Here is a 19,677-nt window from a genome sequence, read left to right on the forward strand (position 1 = left end):
ATTCCCTGTAGGAGCAGGGGAAGTGTTGCCTGGAGACGACTTTCGATTTTTTTTTTACGGTCTTGAGCAGAGGAGATGGAGAAGTATGAGAAAATCAAAGTGGTCGGAAGAGGAGCTTTTGGGTAAACCAAAAGTTATTAACTTTGAACTTCTTGATGAAACTACATCGCTAAGGCACAGTAGCCTTATTTTTTTTTTTTGTGACGTTTTATTTATCTTACTGTCAAACTTAAGTTAAAGTTAAAAACTTCGCAGCTTGTCTATTTGCCAAAATACAGAACGCATGTAAATCGGTTCAGTCGAGTACCGGAACGGCGCGCGCATCTTTTATTAAAAGGCCCGCCTTCATACAATTAGAATTAAGCGCTCATTCTATTTCTATGGTCGCCCTAATCAATATAGTATAATACTAGTTAGTACATCATGAGTGCAAAGCTACTGTGTTGACTTCTTAGTCATAAATGTAATGTGTTATGTTATTTGCCCATTATATAAATTGTAAAACTCTAGTTCTTAAGATGTTTTTCTAATGCCCACATGCGTTACATAGCACCAATATCAGTGGCAATAATGTTCAAAAGTGTACAAGCAAATAGGCCCACTGTAAGGGGATAGCCTACACCAGAACACACTTTTCCAACTCTTCCCCACGCTACTCATTCTCCACCTTCCCATGTCATGTGTGACAGGATAGTGCACCTGTGTCGCCGGCGCAGTGATGGGGCTTTTGTGATCCTGAAGGAGATCCCAGTAGAGCAGATGTCCCGTGATGAACGCCTTGCTGCCCAGAACGAGTGCCAGGTGCTGAAGCTGCTCAACCACCCCAACATCATAGAGTACTATGAGAACTTCCTGGAGGACAAGGCTCTGATGATCGCTATGGAATATGCACCAGGTACTATCACATTACCCCCCATATCACATAAGGTACATAGAAAGTCTGACACTGTAACATAGGGTGTCAAATATGTTTTGCTTGTCAGACGTTCCCCATGAGATCTTATTCAGTCTCATCAGATGTCAGTCCCTGTTGTAGCGCTTCAGGAGATATATTATAAAGGGCACTGCATTATGTTACAAAACTCTGGGTGGCCTGAGAGCATGATCTATTCTACTGTAACTGTATTATTTTCCTGCTTTCTTACTGTAGGTGGAACCCTAGCCGACTACATTCAGAAGCGCTGTAACTCCCTGCTGGATGAGGACACCATCCTGCACTTCTTTGTCCAGATTCTGCTGGCCCTGTACCACGTGCACAACAAGCTCATCCTACACCGCGACCTGAAGACCCAGAACATTCTGCTTGACAAGCATCAAATGATTGTCAAAATAGGCGACTTTGGAATCTCCAAAATCCTAGTCAGCAAGAGCAAAGCCTACACTGTGAGTGGACATGACGTAGCATTGGTCACCTGACTACATAGTAATGGCCAAATGCGTACTCTGATGAAATGCATAGTCATTGGCAGTCATCAGCACTGGCAGTAGAGTTTATCTTTTGTTTTTGTTTTATTTCCATTCAGGTGGTGGGGACCCCATGCTACATCTCCCCGGAGCTGTGTGAGGGGAAGCCCTACAACCAGAAGAGTGATATCTGGGCCCTGGGCTGTGTTCTATATGAGCTAGCCAGCCTAAAGAGAGCTTTCGAGGCTGCTGTACACATTCTTTTCAAATACACTTCATACATTGTCATTCCAATTTCATAACCTGTCCTTGCACTTTGGAATTATGTGTCAATAGATCCAGAAATAGCATTTAATCAAAGTTAATCATATCTCACATTACTTTGAAGCTTTTATCTTTCTATCTCCATGCAAAATGTATTCAAATTTGTGGGATGATGCCTAAAGCTTACTGGTCCAAAAGTAAACCCATAAAAAAATCTGCACATTAGCATAGTTTGAAAATGTAACTCCTCTCCTTGGGCTTACTCACTCTTCATTCTTTTACAGAACCTACCTGCCCTAGTGTTGAAGATCATGAGCGGTACCTTTGCCCCAATCTCAGACCGGTACAGTACAGAACTCAGGCAGCTCATCATGAACATGCTCAATCTGGACCCGTCCAAACGCCCACAGCTCAATGAGATCATGGCCCACCCTGTTTGCATCAGACCCCTGCTAAACCTCTACACTGATATAGGCAACGTCAAAATGCGCAGGTAATGAATGCCACAAAAGGCTGTATCCCAAATGAACACTATTCCCTATACATTTCACTATATAGAGAATAGGGTGCCATTTTGGACATAGAAGCTTCAAGCTTTGGCTAGTCAACAGACTCATCAAAAGAAAACAACATTTATCTGATGTGAACATACAGTTGAAGTGTACATACACCTTAGCCAAATACATTTAAACTCAGTTTTCCACAATTCCTGACATTTAATCCCAGTAAAAATTCCCTGTTTTAGGTCAGTTACTTTATTAAAAAAATGTGAAATGTCAGAATAATATTAGAGAGAATGATTTATTTCAGCTTGTATTTATTTCATCACATTCCCAGTGGGTCAGAAGTTTACATACACTCAATTAGTATTTGGTAGCATTGCCTTTAAATTGTTTAACTTGGGTCAAACGTTTCAGGTAGCCTTCCACATTCACCCACAATAAGTTGGGTGAATTTTGTCCCATTCCTCCTGACAGAGCTGGTGTAACTGAGTCAGATTTGTAGGCCTCCTTGCTCGCACACGCTTTTTCAGTTCTGCCCACACATTTTCTATAGGATTGAGGTCAGGGCTTTGTGATGGCCACTCCAATACCTTGACTTTGTTGTCCTTAAGCCATTTTTCCACAACTTTGGAAGTATTCTTGGGGTCATTGTCCATTTGGAAGACCCATTTGCGATCAAGCTTTAACTTCTTGACTGATGTCTTAAGATGTTGCTTCAATATATCCATATAATTTTCCTTCCTCATGATGCCATCTATTTTGTGAAGTGTACCAGACCCTCCTGCAGCAAAGCACCCCCACAACATGATGCTGCCACCCCTGTGCTTCATGGTTGGGATGATGTTCTTTGGCTTGCAAGCCTCCCCCTTTTTCCTCCAAACAGAAGGATGGTCATTATGGCCAAACATTTCTATTTTTGTTTCATCAGACCAGAGGACATTTCTCCAAAATGTATGATATTTTTCCCCATGTGCAATTGCAAACCATAGTCTGGATTTTTTATGGCGGTTTTGGAGCACTGGCTTCTTCCTTGCTGAGCGGCCTTTCAGGTTATATCAATATTGGACTCGTTTACTATGGATATAGATACTTTTGTACCTGTTTCCTCCAGCATCTTCACAAGGTCCTTTGCTGTTGTTCTGGGATTGACTCGCACTTTTCGCACCAAAGTACGTTCATCTCTAGGAGACAGAACGCGTCTCCTTCCTAAGCGGTATGGCGGCTGCGTGGTCCCATGGTGTTTATACTTGCGCAGTATTGTTTGGAAATTGCTCCCAAAATGAACCAGACTTGTGGAGGTCTACACATTTTTTTCTGAGGTCTTGGCTGATTTCTTTTGATTTTCCCATGATTTCTAGCAAAAAGGCACTGAGTTTGAAGGTTGGCCTTGAAATACATCCACAGCTACTCCTCCAATTGACTCAAATGGTGTCAATTAGCCTATCAGAAGCTTCTAAAGCCATGACATCATTATATGGAATTTTCCAAGCTGTTTAAAGGCACAGTCAACTTAGTGTATGTGAACTTCTGACCCACTGGAATTGTGATACAGTGAATTATAAGTGAAATAATCTGTCTGTAAACAATTGTTGGAAAAATTACTTGTGTCATGCACAAAGTAGATGTCCTCTCCGACTTGCCAAAACTATAGTTTGTTAACAATACATTTGTGGAGTGGTTTAAAAACAAGTTTTCTTGACTCCAAACTAAGTGTATGTAAACTTCCGACTTCAACTGTACATGTACATTACCATTGATGGAAATGTATGTATACAATATTCAAAAGACATTTTGATTTCTGGTCCAGAATTGAGAAACCACTGTCCACCGTACAGTCAGGAGGTCATGGTAGACAAGGAGGGCGAATGACCGGCACAAGGTCCTTCAGAGGTCAGTGACATTCCACCCACATCCATGATTGAACCAGTTCTGTAATAATTAACACCTTTGGTATAATTTTCTGTCCTGTACTAGATGGACGGATGGGAACAGGAAAGTTGCACTCCTTCCCCCTGTCATCAGTGTACACATGGGGCAGTGGCATCTCTGTGCCTCTGCGTCTACCCATGCTCAACACAGAGGTGCTGCAGGTGGCCCTGGGACGCACACAGAAGATGGGCGTCACCAAGTCAGGCCGACTCATCACCTGGGAGGTCAGATTGGGTTTCTTGATCCCCATATCCCTTCTCTGTCTGAATGAGGCTTGTCAACCTCAGTTATGGCTTCATATATCAATATTTACCTTAACCAACAAGCTACTAGCTGCCTCTTTAATATCTTCAGATGAACCATTTTAATACATAAAGGGTGATAAGATAAAGGATTTGTTTTCAAAATAATCTGAGAGTCTTATCTGGATAGTCTTTAATATCACCAGTATTCACACATTTCCTAACCACGTCCTAATGGTGCTGTGCCAGGCTCCGTCAGTAGGATCTGGTGAGCCCACTCTGCCTGGTGCAGTAGAACAGATGCAGCCGCAGTTCATCTCTCGCTTCCTGGAGGGCCAGTCTGGAGTCACCATCAAGTCTGTGTCCTGTGGGGATCTCTTCACCACCTGTATGACAGGTACAGGCCATAATAACGTCACAATTGGCACCCTATTCGATATACAGTGGGGCAAAAAAGTATTTAGTCTGCCACCAATTGTGCAAGTTCTCCCACTTAAAAAGATGAGAGAGGCCTGTAATTTTCATCATAGGTACACTTCAACTATGACAGACAAAATGAGAAGAAAACAATCCAGAAAATCACACTGTAGGATTTTTTTATGAATTTATTTGCAAAGTATGGTGGAAAATAAGTATTTGGTCAATAACAAAAGTTTATCTCAATACTTTGTGATATACCCTTTGTTGGCAATGACAGAGGTAAAACGTTTTCTGTAAGTCTTCACAAGGTTTTCACACACTGTTGCTGGTATTTTGGCCCATTCCTCCATGCAGATCTCCTCTAGAGCAGTGATGTTTTGGGGCTGTTGCTGGGCAACACGGACTTTCAACTCCCTCCAAAGATTTTCTATGGGGTTGAGATCTGGAGACTGGCTAGGCCACTCCAGGACCTTGAAATGCTTCTTACGAAGCCACTCCTTCGTTGCCCGGGTGGTGTGTTTGGGATCATTGTCATGCTGAAAGACGTAGCCACATTTCATCTTCAATGCCCTTGCTGATGGAAGGAGGTTTTCACTCAAAATCTCACGATACATGGCCCCATTCATTCTTTCCTTTACACGGATCAGTCGTCCTGGTCCCTTTGCAGAAAAACAGCCCCAAAGCATGATATTTCCACCCCCATGCTTTACAGTATGATGTTTTTTGGATGCAACTCAGCATTCTTTGTCCTCCAAACACGACAAGTGTTTTTACCAAAAAGTTCTATTTTGGTTTCATCTGACCATGTGACATTCTCCCAATCTTCTTCTGGATCATCCAAATGCTCTCTTGCAAACTTCAGACGGGCCTGGACATGTACTGGCACTGCAGGATTTGAGTCCCTGGCGGCGTAGTGTGTTACTGATGTTAGGCTTTGTTACTTTGGTCCCAGCTCTCTGCAGGTCATTCACTAGGTCCCCCCGTGTGGTTCTGGGATTTTTGCTCACCGTTCTTGTGATCATTTTGACCCCACAGGGTGAGATCTTGCATGGAGCCCCAGATCAAGGGAGATTATCAGTGGTCTTGTCTGTCTTCCATTTCCTAATAATTGCTCCCACAGTTGATTTCTTCAAACCAAGCTGCTTACCTATTGCAGATTCAGCCTTCCCAGCCTGGTGCAGGTCTACAATTTTGTTTCTGGTGTCCTTTGACAGCTCTTTGGTCTTGGCCATAGTGGAGTTTGGAGTGTGACTGTTTGAGGTTGTGGACAGGTGTCTTTTATACTGATAACAAGTTCAAACAGGTGCCATTAATACAGGTAACGAGTGGAGGACAGAGGAGTCTCTTAAAGAAGAAGTTACAGGTCTGTGAGAGACAGAAATATTGCTTGTTTGTAGGTGACCAAATACTTATTTTCCACCATCATTTTCAAATAAATTCATTAAAAATCCTACAATGTGATTTTCTGGATTTTTTTTCTTATTTTGTCTGTCATAGTTGATGTGTACATATGATGAAAATTACAGGCCTCTCTCATCTTTTTAAGTGGGAGAACTTGCACAATTGGTGGCTGACTAAATACTTTTTGGCCCCACTGTATATAGTGCCCACATTTGGAGGGCTCTGGTCAAAAGTGATGCACTATTTAAGCAATAAGGCACGAGGGGGTGTGGTATACGGCCAATATACCACGGCTAAGGGCTGTTCTTAGGCACAAAGCATCGCGGAGCCCTTAGCTGTGGTATATTGGCCATATACCACAAACCCCAGAGGTGCCTTATTGCTATTATAAACTGGTTCAACGTAATCAACGTAATTAGAGCAGTAAAAATACATGTATTTTGTCATACCCTTGGTATATACCACGGCTGTCAGCCAATCAGCAGTCAAAGCTCTAACCACCCAGTTTATAAATACGGAATATGGTGCCATTTGGGATGCACACCATCTCTCATTGGGTTTCCTGCTGGGGACAACAGCATTTGTGTCAGGTCAGCCTCAGTAGGGGAGCTTCACTATAGGAAATCAATCTTTTTTCACTCTGTGTTTTTGCTGCTAAGCACACACTCTGACACACACACACACTGCAGTATAGTACTATCATAAAGCACTGGAGCAGCATTGGAATGGAAGATGCATTTGAACGTGTGGATGTAATCACCTCTTTCACTGCATTTCTGACAAGAGAACATTCATCAGTGTTTGTCCTCCCCTACAGAATGCAATCACCACACTGCTGGCTTGGCGTTTAGGAGGTACACTTTCTCCAACCCGGGATACACCATTAGTCACAGTCATAGTCTTAAGGGAGCTGTCATTAGTCAAATATCAAAAGCAGATGACACAGGATTAAAGAACCTCTGAGCCCAAGCTCGATTTCCTGCTCCCTCGTCACCATTTATCACCGTGGTGGAGCAAGTTAGCATTCCCTTGTTAGGGATTAAAACTCACATGGTTGGCCCGCACTGTGATATAACCACACCCATCAACTCATCGTACCTATAATCTCCTCTATTTATTTTCAATTTGCAGACCGAGGTATTATTATGACATTTGGAAGTGGAAGCAATGGCTGTCTCGGACATGGAAATTTTAATGACGTAACACAGGTAAATGTCAATGATTTTGTGGTTTGTTATAAACATTATTGTGGTCAGTCATTCCAGTGAAAAAACATATTATTTCTCTGTATGTATTAATGCCCAGCCCAAGATTGTAGAGGCCTTACTCGGATACGAGCTGGTCCAGGTGTCATGTGGTGCTTCCCATGTACTTGCTGTAACCAATGACAGAGAAGTATTCTCCTGGGGAAGAGGAGACAATGGTAAATGAGCAAGTTTATTTTTGGGGTCGTCAGTCTCTCTCTGTTTCTTGGTTTATGTCAGCAGTGTCTGCGGGAGAGCTTGGCATTCTAACAGAATGTTCTGCTTTCTTCCCCCTCTGGCAGGTCGCCTGGGGCTGGGCACCCAGGACTCCCACAACTCTCCCCAGCAGGTGTGTGTGCCAGGGAAATTTGAGGCCCACAGGGTGCTGTGTGGAGTGGATTGCTCCATGGTTATCAGCACCCAGAACAGCATTCTGGCCTGTGGCAGCAACAGGTAAAGTTACCTTCTTTTATAGACTACTAGCAACATAATCAGTAATTTGCATGAAAGTGCTGTGAAATTGCACAGGCATTCCACAAAGGTTACTATTAATGTGAGTGATCCTTTTCATTAACAACTCACTAAAAAGAAGAGCTCACATTAAAGGTGAAACATGCCCTTGATTTCCACTGCACCAACACCCTGCTTGCTTAAGCACTGACATACTGTAGCTCTTCATGGACATGCTTTGTTGTGTTAAACTCCATGTTAAACTATGGATTTATAGAGGTGGTGTATGACATTACTATGACATCATTAGTGTATTTGTATTTATTATGGATCCACATTAGCTGCTGCCTTGGCAGCAAAAAACATGACATTGTGAGGTTCTGCTTTTCTTTTCTTAGTAACCTTGTGTTCTTTTTCTTTGTATTCTTGAACGTAGCCCTGTTTCTTTGTGTTCTGGAACTTAGCCCTGTCTTTCATTTTTGTTCATTGTTTTCACCTGCGTTCGTTTCTCACCTGGTCTCATCAACTCCCTATTTACTTCAGTTCTTTCTGTTTGTATGGTTGTGAGGTATTGTTTGTTTTTGACCATTGCCTGCGACCACGATTCCTGCCTTCTGCGAAGGCTTAATAAATATATTTTGTGCTCTGCTCGTGAATCTACACCTTTTTCTCCCTGAGTATTCATTACAGAATACCTCACCTAAATACGGAATGGATTCAGCAGAGCTACGGCGGCGCCTAACCAAGCATGTGGAGTTTATGGAGGAAATTTACCATTTTCTCTTCCAGCCTATCCCTACACCTCCGATGCCAGGTATCATAACCCATAGCCCTCCTTCGTTCATACCCATGCCTGTAAAATATGACGGTTCACCTGGGAAATGTCAGGGATTTCTGATGCAATGCAGAAAATACATTGAGCACAACCACACTAACTTCGCCACCGACAAGAGCAGGGTGGATTTTGTTGTGTCTCTACTCACAGGCAAAGCCCTGGATTGGGCCACCACCATATGGACTGCCAACAGCACAGAACTCTGATCCGAGACCCATTTCCACACCTTCAAAGAGGTATTCAATCACTCTCCCTCTGGTCGTCCTATAGGAGACCTCCTCATAGAACTTCAACAAGGACACAATTCAGCTGCCGAGTATGCCCTCGCGGTCCGCACCATGGCTGCAGGGAGTGGATGTAATGAGGCTGCTTTACTTACCGTCTACCGAAGAGAACAGAGAATTTCAGGCAGAGCTGGCCTGTAGAGGTGACCTTCAGGATTTAAATCAATACATTCGTATCTCCATCGACCACCTCATCGCCGACCGCCGAAGAACTCTGCCACCCAGGAACCCGAAACCTTCTCTTTCCATGATTCCGTCATCCCGTCCGAGTCTTCCAGAGCCCATGCAGTTGGGCCATGCTCCTCTCCCATGTATCGAACGTCAAAAGCGGATCCAAGAAGGGCTCTGCCTATACTGTAGAGGGAAAGATCATCTACTCAGCCATTGCCCTGTTCGCCCCCCCACGGAGAGATGAGAAGGGTCCCCCCGCTGCCATGCAGGTAGGCATGTCCTTATTTCTAAATATCTCCCAGAAGCAATTCTCAGTCCCAGTATTGATAACCGTGAAGTGGGTTACCAAGTACGTAGAAGGCTTGATAGATTCGGGAGCAGCAGGTAATTCTATCGATCACCAGCTAGTACAAGAGCTTGACATTGATCTAACACCTGTCACCACTCCCTTAAGGATTAACACCCTGGACCGGGAGCCATTGGGCACGGGCTTCATCTCACACCTGACACAGAGCTTCACCCTCCAGATTGGAGTCTTCCACACCGAAACCATTCAACTCATGGAACTCTCATCCCCCAAACAGCCACTCATCCTCGGACACCCCTGGCTTTGTAGTCACGACCCTGCCATCTCGTGGCAACAAGGTGAACTACTGTCCTGGTCTTCTACCTGCTTCTCCAGTTGTCTCAGCCTACCCTGCAGAGCCACCACCATTGAGGACTCTGCGTTGGCAGTGCCATCCACCATACCATCTGAATACGCCCAGTACAGCAATGTCTTCAGAAAAATCAAGGCTTCCACTCTGCCACCACATCACCCAGGTGACTGTGCTATTGACTTACTCCCTGGAGTGTCCCCACCGAAGGGCCGTGTTTACCCCCTATCTATCCCGGAAACTGAGGCAACGGAGAACTACATTGATGAATCACTCAAACGGTTTAATTCGTCCTTCTTCCCCGGCTACGTCCAGCTCCTTCTTCGTTGGAAAAAAGGATGGTGGTCTCCATCCGTGTATTGATTATTGTTCCCTGAATGACGTCACGGTCAATAACTGTTTCCCTCTTCCTCTGATCCCAGCGACCCTTGAACAAGTAGACCTGCGAAGTGCATATAACCTTGTCCGTATACGTGAAGGCGAAGACTGGAAGACTACCTTTATCACCACTCGAGGGCACTACGAATACCTGGTCGTGCCCTATGGCCTTACGAACGCCCCCGCCATCTTCCAATCCTTTATGAACAAGGTTTTCCAGGATATGATCAACCGCTTTCTCATCGTCTACATTGATGACATCCTGATTTACTACCTGAAGGAACACATACAGCATATGCAAAAGGCTCCTTGACCATAACCTTTATGTGAAGACAAAAGAGTGCCTTCCATGTAACCTCTGAACTTCCTCGGCTTTGTACTGACACCTGGAAGGGTCAGCATGGATGAGAACAAAGTCACCGCCGTTAGTAACTGGCTCAAACCCACCACCGTTAAGGAACTCCAACGTTTCATTGGGTTCTCCAACTTCTATTGCCGGTTCATTCGTAACTTCAGTTCTACGGCCGCTCCCCTCACTGCCCTTACCAGGTAAGGTTCTGCTTTCGTTTTCTTAGTCAACCTTGTGTTTTTTCTTTGTGTTCTGGAACGTAGCCTTGTCTTTAATTTTTGTTCATTATTTTCACCTGTGTTCGTTTCTCACCTGGTCTCATCAGCTCCCTATTTACTTCAGTTCTTTCTGTTTGTATGGTTGTGAGGTTTGTTTTTGACTGCCTACCTGTGTTTGACCATTGCCTGCGACCACGATTCCTGCCTTCTGCGAAGGCTTAATAAACATCTGCCGCTCTCTGTGCGTGAATCTACACCTTTTTCTCCCTGAGTATTCATTACACATACATTCATAACAGATCTCACAACATATTAAGTGTGTTCCCTCAAGCCTCTACTCTACTAACACATATCTACAACACAAAATCTGTGTGTCTAAAGCGTATGTTATCGTGTGTTTGTATGCATGTGTTTGTGTTGCTTCACAGTCCCCATTGTTCCATAAGGTGTATTTTAATCTGTTTTTTTTCTCATTTTACTACTGGCACAAGTTACTTGATGTGGAATAGAGTTCCATGTAGTACTGTGTGCCTCCCATAGCCTGTTCTGGATTTGGGAGCTGTGAAGAGACCTCTAACATGGTTTGTGGGGTATGCATGGGTGTCCGAGCTGGGGGCTAAACATTTTATTTGTCACATACACATGGTTAGCAGATGTTAATGCGAGTGTAGCGAAATGCTTGTGCTTCTAGTTCCGACCATGCAGTAATATCTAACAAGTCATCTTAACAATATCACAACTACCTTATACACACAAGTGTAAAGGAATGAATATGTACATAAAAATACATAGATGAGCGATGGCCGAACGGCATAGGCAAGATGCAGTAGAAGGTATCGAGTACAGTATATACATATGAGATGAGTAATGTAATGATGAGATGTATGTAAACATTATATAAAGTGGCTAGTGATACATTTATATCCAATTATTAAAATGGCTAGAGATGAGTCAGTATGTTTGCAGCAGCCACTCAATGTTAGTGATGGCAGTTTAGCAGTCTGATGGCCTTGAGATAGACGCTGTTTTTCAGTCTCTCGGTCCCAGCTTTGATGCACCTGTACTGACCTCGCCTTCTGGATGATAGTGGGGTGAACAGGCAGTGGCTCGGGTGGTTGTTGTCCTTGATCTTTTTGGCCTTCCTGTGACATCGGGTGGTGTAGGTGTCCTGGAGGGCAGGTAGTTTGCCCCCGGTGATGCATTGTGTAGACCTCACTACCCTCTGGAGAGCCTTACGGTTGTGGGCGGAGCAGTTGCCGTACCAGGTGGTGATACAGCCCGATAGGATGCTCTCGATTGTGCACCTGTAAGTTTGAGTGTTTTTGGTGACCAGCCGGATTTCTTCAGCCTCCTGAGGTTGAAGAGGCGCTGCTGCGCCTTCTTCACCACGCTGTCTGTGTGGGGGAACCATTTCAGTTTGTCCGTGATGTGTCTTTCCACCTTCTCCACTACTGTCCCGTCGATGTGGATAGGGGGCTGCTCCCTCTGCTGTTTCCTGAAGTCCACGATCATCTCCTTTGGGCTGTCACCTGGGGGGGGGTAGCCCGTCAGGAAGTCCAGGACCCAGCTGCACAGGGCGGGGTCGAGACCCAGGGTCTCGAGCTTAATGACGAGTTTGGAGGGTACTATGGTGTTAAATGCTGAGCTGTAGTCGATGAACAGCATTCTTACATGGGTATTCCTCTTGTCCAGATGGGTTAGGTCAGTGTGCAGTGTGATTGCGATTGCGTCGTCTGTGGACCTATTGGGGCGGTAAGCAAATTGGAGTGGGTCTAGGGCGTCAGGTAGGGTGGGTGGAGGTGATATGGTCCTTGACTAGTCTCTGGTGGCCCTCTTGAAGCATGTGGGAACAACAGACTGGGATAAGGATTGATTGAATATATCCGTAAACACACCCGCAAACTGGTCTGCGCATGCTCTGAGGACGTGGCTGGTGATGCCGTCTGGGCCTGCAGCCTTGGGAGGGTTAACACGTTTAAATGTTTTACTCACATTGGCTGCAGTTAAGGAGAGCCCGCAGGTTTTGGTAGCGGGCCGTGTCGGTGGCACTGTTTTGTCCTCAAAGCAAGCAAAGAAGTTGTTTAGTTTGTCTGGGAGCAAGCCATCGTGGTCCACGATGGGGCTGGTTTTCTTTTTGTAGTCCGTGATTTACTGTAGACCCTGCCACATACCTCTCGTGTCTGAGCCGTTGAATTGCGACTCTACTTTGTCTCTATACTGACTCTTAGCTTGTTTGATTGCCTTGCGGAGGGAATAGCTACACTGTTTGTATTCGATCATGTGTCCTGTCGCCTTGCCCTGATTTAAAAACCATGATTCGCGCTTTCAGTTTTGCGCGAATGCTGCCATCAATCCACCGTTTCTGGTTGGGGAAGGTTTTAATAGTCGCTGTCGGTACATCACCGATGCACTTGCTAATAAACCCGCTCACCGAATCAGCGTATTCATCAATGTTATTGTTCGACGCAATGCGGAACATATCGCAGTCCACGTGATAAAGCAATATTTTTTTAGATTTTTTTACATTTAATTTTACCCCTTTTTCTCCCCAATTTCGTGGTATCCAATTGTTTTAGTAGCTACTATCTTGTCTCATCGCTACAACTCCCGTACGGGCTCGGGAGGGACGAAGGTTGAAAGTCATGCGTCCTCCGATACACAACCCAACCAAGCCGCACTGCTTCTTAACACAGCACCATCCAACCCGGAAGCCAGCCGCACCAATGTGTCGGAGGAACACCGTGCACCTGGCAACCAAGGTAGCCTCCTGGTTGGAGGCACGCTGTGTTAAGAATCAGTGCGGTTGGGTTGTGTTTCGGAGGACGCATGGCTTTCGGCCTTCGTCTCTCCCGAGCCCGTACTGGAGTTGTAGCGATGAGACAAGATAGTAATTACTAACAATTGGATACCACAAAATTGGGGAGAAAAGGGGTTAAAAAAAAAAAGTCTAACAAAACAGCCAGTCATTTGTATCAGTGTGCTGAAAGTCTGTCTATTTGTTTATTGGAAAATAGCATTGTATCTGGTCAAACACCATTTTCTTGGTTGGTAACAGGCTGGTAACAGACTGATTGGTTGGCTATTTGAGCCAGTTAAGGGGGCTTTACTATTCTTAGGGGAATAGCTTTTGCTTCCCTCCAGACCTGAGGGCATACACTTTCTAGTAGGCTTAAATTGAAGATATGCCAAATAGGAGTGGCAATATTGTCCACTATTATCCTCCGTAATTTTCCATACAAGTTGTCAGACCCTGGTGGCTTGTCATTGTTGATAGACAATTTTTTTGTTCCATACTTACTTACAAAATTACAATGCTTGTCTTTCATAATTTGGTCAGATATACTTGGATGTGTAGTGTCAGCGTTTTTCGCTGGCATGTTATGCCTAAGTTTGCTAATCTTGCCAATGAAAAAATCAAGTAGTGGGCAATATCAGTGGGTTTTGTGATGAATGAGCCATCTGATTCAATGAATGATGCGGAGTTTGCCTTTTGCCCATTTAATTGAAAGGGCTTCGCTACTTTTTTACTATTATTCTTTGTCATTTATCTTTGTTTCATAGGGTAGTTTCTTCTTTTTATTGAGTTTAGTCACATAATTCCTCAATTTGCAGTAGGTTTTCCAATCGGTTGTAGAGCCAGACCTATTTGCCATATCTTTTGCCTCATCCCTCTCAACCATACAATTGTTCAATTCCTCATCAATCAATTTGATAGTTTTTACATTCATTTTCTTAATTGGTGCATCCTTATTAATAACTGGGATAAGCAATTTCATGAATGTGTCAAGGGCAGCGTCTGGTTGCTCGTCATTACACACCACAGACCAACAAATATTCTTCACATCAACAACATAGGAATCACTACAAAACTTATTGTATGATCTCTTATACACAATAAGAGATCACATTGCCCAGACACCTGTGGTTTAGCTACTTCCTGCCCTCCTTAACTCTCTCTCTTACTCACTCCACACCATACGGAATATTTATCTGCCTTGAACACAGAACAAGAAACTCCCCTTCAATGAATTCTTACAGAACATGACACAGCATTTCTTAACTTTTCTCCTTACAATTTTGTAGTGTGATATTGTAGAAAACACACATCAGCTGATAAGGTCAACTGGATCTACTTTACTTTTAAGTTATCAATGTTTCCCTTTTGATACGATTCAAACATTCTTTAATTAAATGGCTAGAGTAGTAGATTGGCATTATCTTATCTGGCTGTGTTTACACAGGCATCCCACTTTTGATAGTTTTCCAATAATTGCGTTTGGACCAATCAGATCTTTTGCATGCCAATAATTGGGCAAAAGATCAGAATTAGGCTGCCTGTGTAAATGCAGCACCTTTATCAATTACATTTAAGCCTATACATGTGCTGCCATGAAAACAATTGTGATTCCTCTAAATGTGCTTGGTTAGGTTCAACAAGCTGGGGTTGGATAAGATCAATGCCACAGAGGAGCCAGCCCCCTGTGACCAGATTGAAGAAGTCTACTTGTTCAGTCCTGTCCAATCAGCACCTCTGAATGTGGACAAGGTTGTTTACATTGACATTGGAACAGCCCACTCTGTTGCTGTCACAGGTGAAATTATATTTTATCTTCACCTCATATGCCTGACACGTCACCATGCAGTTCCTGAACCCATCGTAACTAGAAATCCAAAGGTCCTGTAAGCTGCAAGGACGTGACATCCCTTTGTCATGCTTACACAGTAAAACATGTAACTATATTGTAATACCATTATCTACTATAGGATGAATGTGCTTCTATGTGTCCTTTGACAATACACAATAACAATCTTCACACATTTAATCCCCCTGTTCCGTGTGTCCAGAGAAGGGTCAGTGTTTCACATTTGGCAGTAACCAGCATGGTCAGCTGGGCTGTAGCTCCCGCCGGACCAGTCGTGTGCCTTATCCGGTGCCGGGCCTTCAGGGCATCATCATGGCAGCCTGTGGGGATGCATTCACTCTGGCAATTGGATCAGGTGAGTAAGAGGCATTGGCAAGAAGGGAAGATGCTTTAAGCAGACATTTTCAGTTTATATAAAATATTGGAGAAACGTGATGTTCTCAGTAAACTTAGATAACACACTTTATTATAAGAGTTAATTGAACACTGTACAAATCTGTTTCTGTAATGTCTTTTGTAATTGTGCTTCCAGCGACTGCTTTAAGGTCCTTAAGATGTTGTAACAGAGGTGTGTTAGACATTTTCCAAAGGGTAGAGTTGTGGAGAACGACACAATACATGTCAGAATGTGTCAATGATCAGCTAGACGTCCCATAGGGAGATGGCAGGCACAGTCACCTCATTGTTCAGGGCTGTCTTTGATCAGATCTGCTCTCCCAGGGATAGATAGAGCCATTGTGCAGTCAGGAGAGGAGAGGGATGGGATAGAGGGGAGGAGAAGAGAGGGCTGTCTGTTAAGGATTGTGCAGATTCATGAATCCTGGGGTGCGCTGAAGAATATAACTATTCTGTTCTCTCTATCTTGGTGTAGAAGGGGAGGTGTATACCTGGGGAAAGGGGGCCCGTGGCCGCCTCGGAAGAAAAGAGGAGGATTCTGGGATACCGAAGGCAGTGCAGCTCGACGAGAATCACCCGTTCACGGTGACGTCAGTGGCATGTTGTCATGGCAACACTCTGCTGGCAGTGAAACGTAATATTTTACCTATTACCCTTTTGTTAAAGAAAATGATGTGAAATTGCCAGTAGCACATACTGTATGTGGTGAAATCAAACAGCAATCACTGGGATGAAAGAAAGGTCAAACTTGAAACAAGCTTCTTTAGATGTGGCTGACAGAGATCCGTGTTTTTTCTTGTAGAACAGAAGGTCTGAAAGAGCCTATTTGTTAATAGCTTGATAATTAGCTAACCCCACAATGCAGATTTTCCTGTGGCTTTCTCCCAGTCAGTAAAATCAGAAGTGAACACCAAGCCCCATGTTTGGCTTTTTGTGTCTCCATCGCCTCAGGGTCTGTAGTAACAGAGGCTCATTAACGGTGGATGAGGCAATCAGTTGTACCTTGCTCTCCACAAGCAATAAAATGAACAACAGGGGCCTGCCTCCCTGTCATGCTTAGCTTGTTAGTCATTGGGGAGATGAGCTGGGGTTAGCTCTTTCTATAAACCTGAATGTAACAAACCAGTGTATCTGATAATAGGCTTCCTCTGTGCCATGTCCACAAAACCAGGCAGAGGGTTGATTAGGTTGTGTGTCTCTATTTACACCAGTAATAATTTACTCACATTTCACTATTCCCTTACACTGTACATTCATAATTATTGATTTCAGGTTGTTGCATGCAGTTTATGGATCTTCATGTAATGTGAATAGTTCCCCAACCTCAATAAGATAATGTATTATCCAGTCTGTGATAAATGGTCAGGAATAGCGGACAAGCCAGCAATTCCTCTGCTTTAAAACAACGACGGTTTCCCAAATGGTACCCTATTCCCTTTGTAGTGCACTACTATTGACCAGAACCCAATGGGCTTTGATCAAAAGTACTGCACTATATTGGGAATAGGGTGCCAATCGTGTCACAACCAATATCAATTAAAATCACGCATGGAATAAACTAAAGCAACCCTCCCATTACAAATAGATGCAGATTTAGGAAAGATTAAATTGCACTTAAAAATCTCGTCAGTAAGTAAGAGAGACGTCTCTAATCTTTGGAAGAGACCCAATCCTGTTGCAGTGTAACTCTGACCTAGCTGTGTGTAGTGCGTACCATGTGGTAGTGACCTGAAATGCAAACACAGCAGCCAGAGTGCCCTCACACAGGTCATTTCACCCACATTTGACTTCCATTGGTTTTGTTATTTTATCAATGTATGAGTAGTACATTAATCCAGATACAGTATGACTAAATGCATGGTAGACAATGGCAGTGTGTGGGCATTAGAAACATTATTGTGCCACCACACCTACTGCATTGTGTCTAAGTACAGTAATCAAGATGAAAATGTGGGTGTATCAATATCTAAAATACAAGAGTGAAATAATTCAATACCTGTCCTGAAACCTTTTACAAGACTCAGGCCCCTTATAGTATGTAACTGTACACAAGCATGCATTGTGTAAGATGGTATATTCTTGCCTGTCTTTAGTACTAATGTAAGTGATACGTTGATGGCGTCTGATTACTCTTTCTCAGCTTTGCTTGAGGAGCCAGTCCCCAGATGATACAGCTCTGAAAACCATCCCACCACTGTCCACCCCTTCAGTAGCTGTCAGGAGAGAAACAGTGGCACAAGGTGAAGGACTGCTAGCCTCCTCTGAATAACCTCTTCCAGTGGCCGGTAGTTTACTAAGCTGTTGGAGGATCCCTGCACATCTTACACAGTTTCAGTTGCCCTGTCTCAAGTCAGTTTATATATTTTTTTAAATATTATGTTTTTCATACAGTATTATGTAAATGGTGGGGCTTTATTAATGGCACAAATTATGGAACAAATGCAAAACAATCCTATTTAGCTTCCTGAGCTTATGTAGCTGGTAGCTAATAGAATGCTTTACCAAAAGTATTGGAGTGAGATTGCAGAAGGAATTGGGGAGCTGTCCTGATGTAAAGTTTTGTCCTCTCTCACCAGTGAGGTTAGCATGATAAAACACACAGTTCCAGGATGTCTAACTGGTTTGGTAGCTTTATTTACCCAGTATTGAGTTAGACAAAACAATGTGTGTGAAGAAGGAAGGCTGCTCGTTTAGGACTGCCACTACCGTGTGAGCCTACTAACTGACTTGTCAGTCAAATGAAGCAAGCAAGTACGGCACTTCAAATCTTAAGCACGTTATCAGTGTGCTTTTAGGATTAGTCCTCATCAATTGGTTTAGAAAGTTTTGTTTTCATTCACAATAACAGATTGTGTGTTTAGTATCAGGTACTTTTAGACAACACATGAACAGCGAGATTTTCTTTAAGACGGTTGACTAAAGGAGGCCACTTCTATTGTAAATGCATTTCAAGTCACATAGACCTTTCAACCCTCAAGAGTTCAAAGATTGTTTGAGATTTTGTATGTAGAAGTGCCACTAACAGCATGGCACAGGTGTGAGAGACACATTTAAGAGTCAATATTGACTCTTCAGCTGTGTGTGTGTCGTAGGCATGAGCCAGTTTGATATGATGTGCTTAATTAGAACCCTTAATGCATCCCAAATGGCACCCTATTCTCTACATAGTGCACTATTTATGGGCCCTGATCAAAAATAGTGCAATATATGGGGGAAAGGGTGATATTTGGGACGCATACACTAGCTTGATCCTACTCTGGAAAGCCTCCAAACAGGCTGGGATGGTAAGTGCTCCAGACAGAGGAAATCAATGTTATTGGCCTGCTCCTTACTATCTCTATGTCACCCACTCTAGTATCAGTGATGTAGTGGTAAAGAATAGGTGGTTAAACTGATCACCGGTCACAGTGAAAAAAGTAACGCTCCATATACTTTCAATGCATTTTCCACCAAAATGTGGGTAAACTGTAGTGCAAAAAAAGGTGCATCACTATCTGGTATCCAAGATGATTTCCAAGCAGATGTTTTTGTTTTCCATTTTTGGAAGAAATGTGAACATGATTCATGTTAGTGCTGCAGTGTTGCCAATTTGTCAGAACAATCCTCTTCATTTACCTTCTGTGGTACCACTGACAATTTTTCTGTGAGAAAAAAACTTATCTTATTTCCCAATCATTGTGTAACAAATAACAATTGATATTTGTGCTGTTATTACATAGTTACTGCCTTTGTTGGTATATGAATATGCCATTTTATAAATTCTGTCAAAGAAGGAATGGTCTATTCTTGTATTGTACATAATGTACCAGATAATTGATAAACACTGTATAGTATGCCTATTGTATGTGATACAATTATCAACTAAATTATAAATTAATAAGGGACAAGAA

General features: G+C 43.3%; 1 protein-coding gene across 1 annotated transcript; it reads left to right on the top strand.

Moving 5' to 3' along the window:
- On the top strand, window positions 1-19,677 carry nek8 (NIMA-related kinase 8). Its single transcript, XM_021587968.2, has 15 exons — window positions 1-122; window positions 690-895; window positions 1,151-1,383; window positions 1,524-1,655; window positions 1,953-2,161; window positions 3,979-4,061; window positions 4,146-4,324; window positions 4,592-4,739; window positions 7,295-7,371; window positions 7,469-7,586; window positions 7,710-7,860; window positions 15,177-15,340; window positions 15,594-15,746; window positions 16,263-16,421; window positions 17,928-19,677. Exons 1-15 carry the CDS (start codon window positions 76-78, stop codon window positions 17,954-17,956), a joined length of 2,088 nt encoding a protein of 695 aa, XP_021443643.1. The 5' UTR covers window positions 1-75; the 3' UTR covers window positions 17,957-19,677.

This window comes from Oncorhynchus mykiss, chromosome 27 (assembly GCF_013265735.2).
Source record: "Oncorhynchus mykiss isolate Arlee chromosome 27, USDA_OmykA_1.1, whole genome shotgun sequence".
In the NCBI taxonomy this organism is placed as follows: domain Eukaryota; kingdom Metazoa; phylum Chordata; class Actinopteri; order Salmoniformes; family Salmonidae; genus Oncorhynchus; species Oncorhynchus mykiss.

Bases quoted from the DNA above. Each gene is read 5' to 3' on its own strand.
- nek8 (XM_021587968.2), top strand. From the start codon at position 76: ATGGAGAAGTATGAGAAAATCAAAGTGGTCGGAAGAGGAGCTTTTGG. The intron at 123-689 runs GTAAACCAAAAG...CATGTGTGACAG, and splicing joins GTCGGAAGAGGAGCTTTTGG to GATAGTGCACCTGTGTCGCC. The intron at 1,384-1,523 runs GTGAGTGGACAT...ATTTCCATTCAG, and splicing joins GCAAGAGCAAAGCCTACACT to GTGGTGGGGACCCCATGCTA.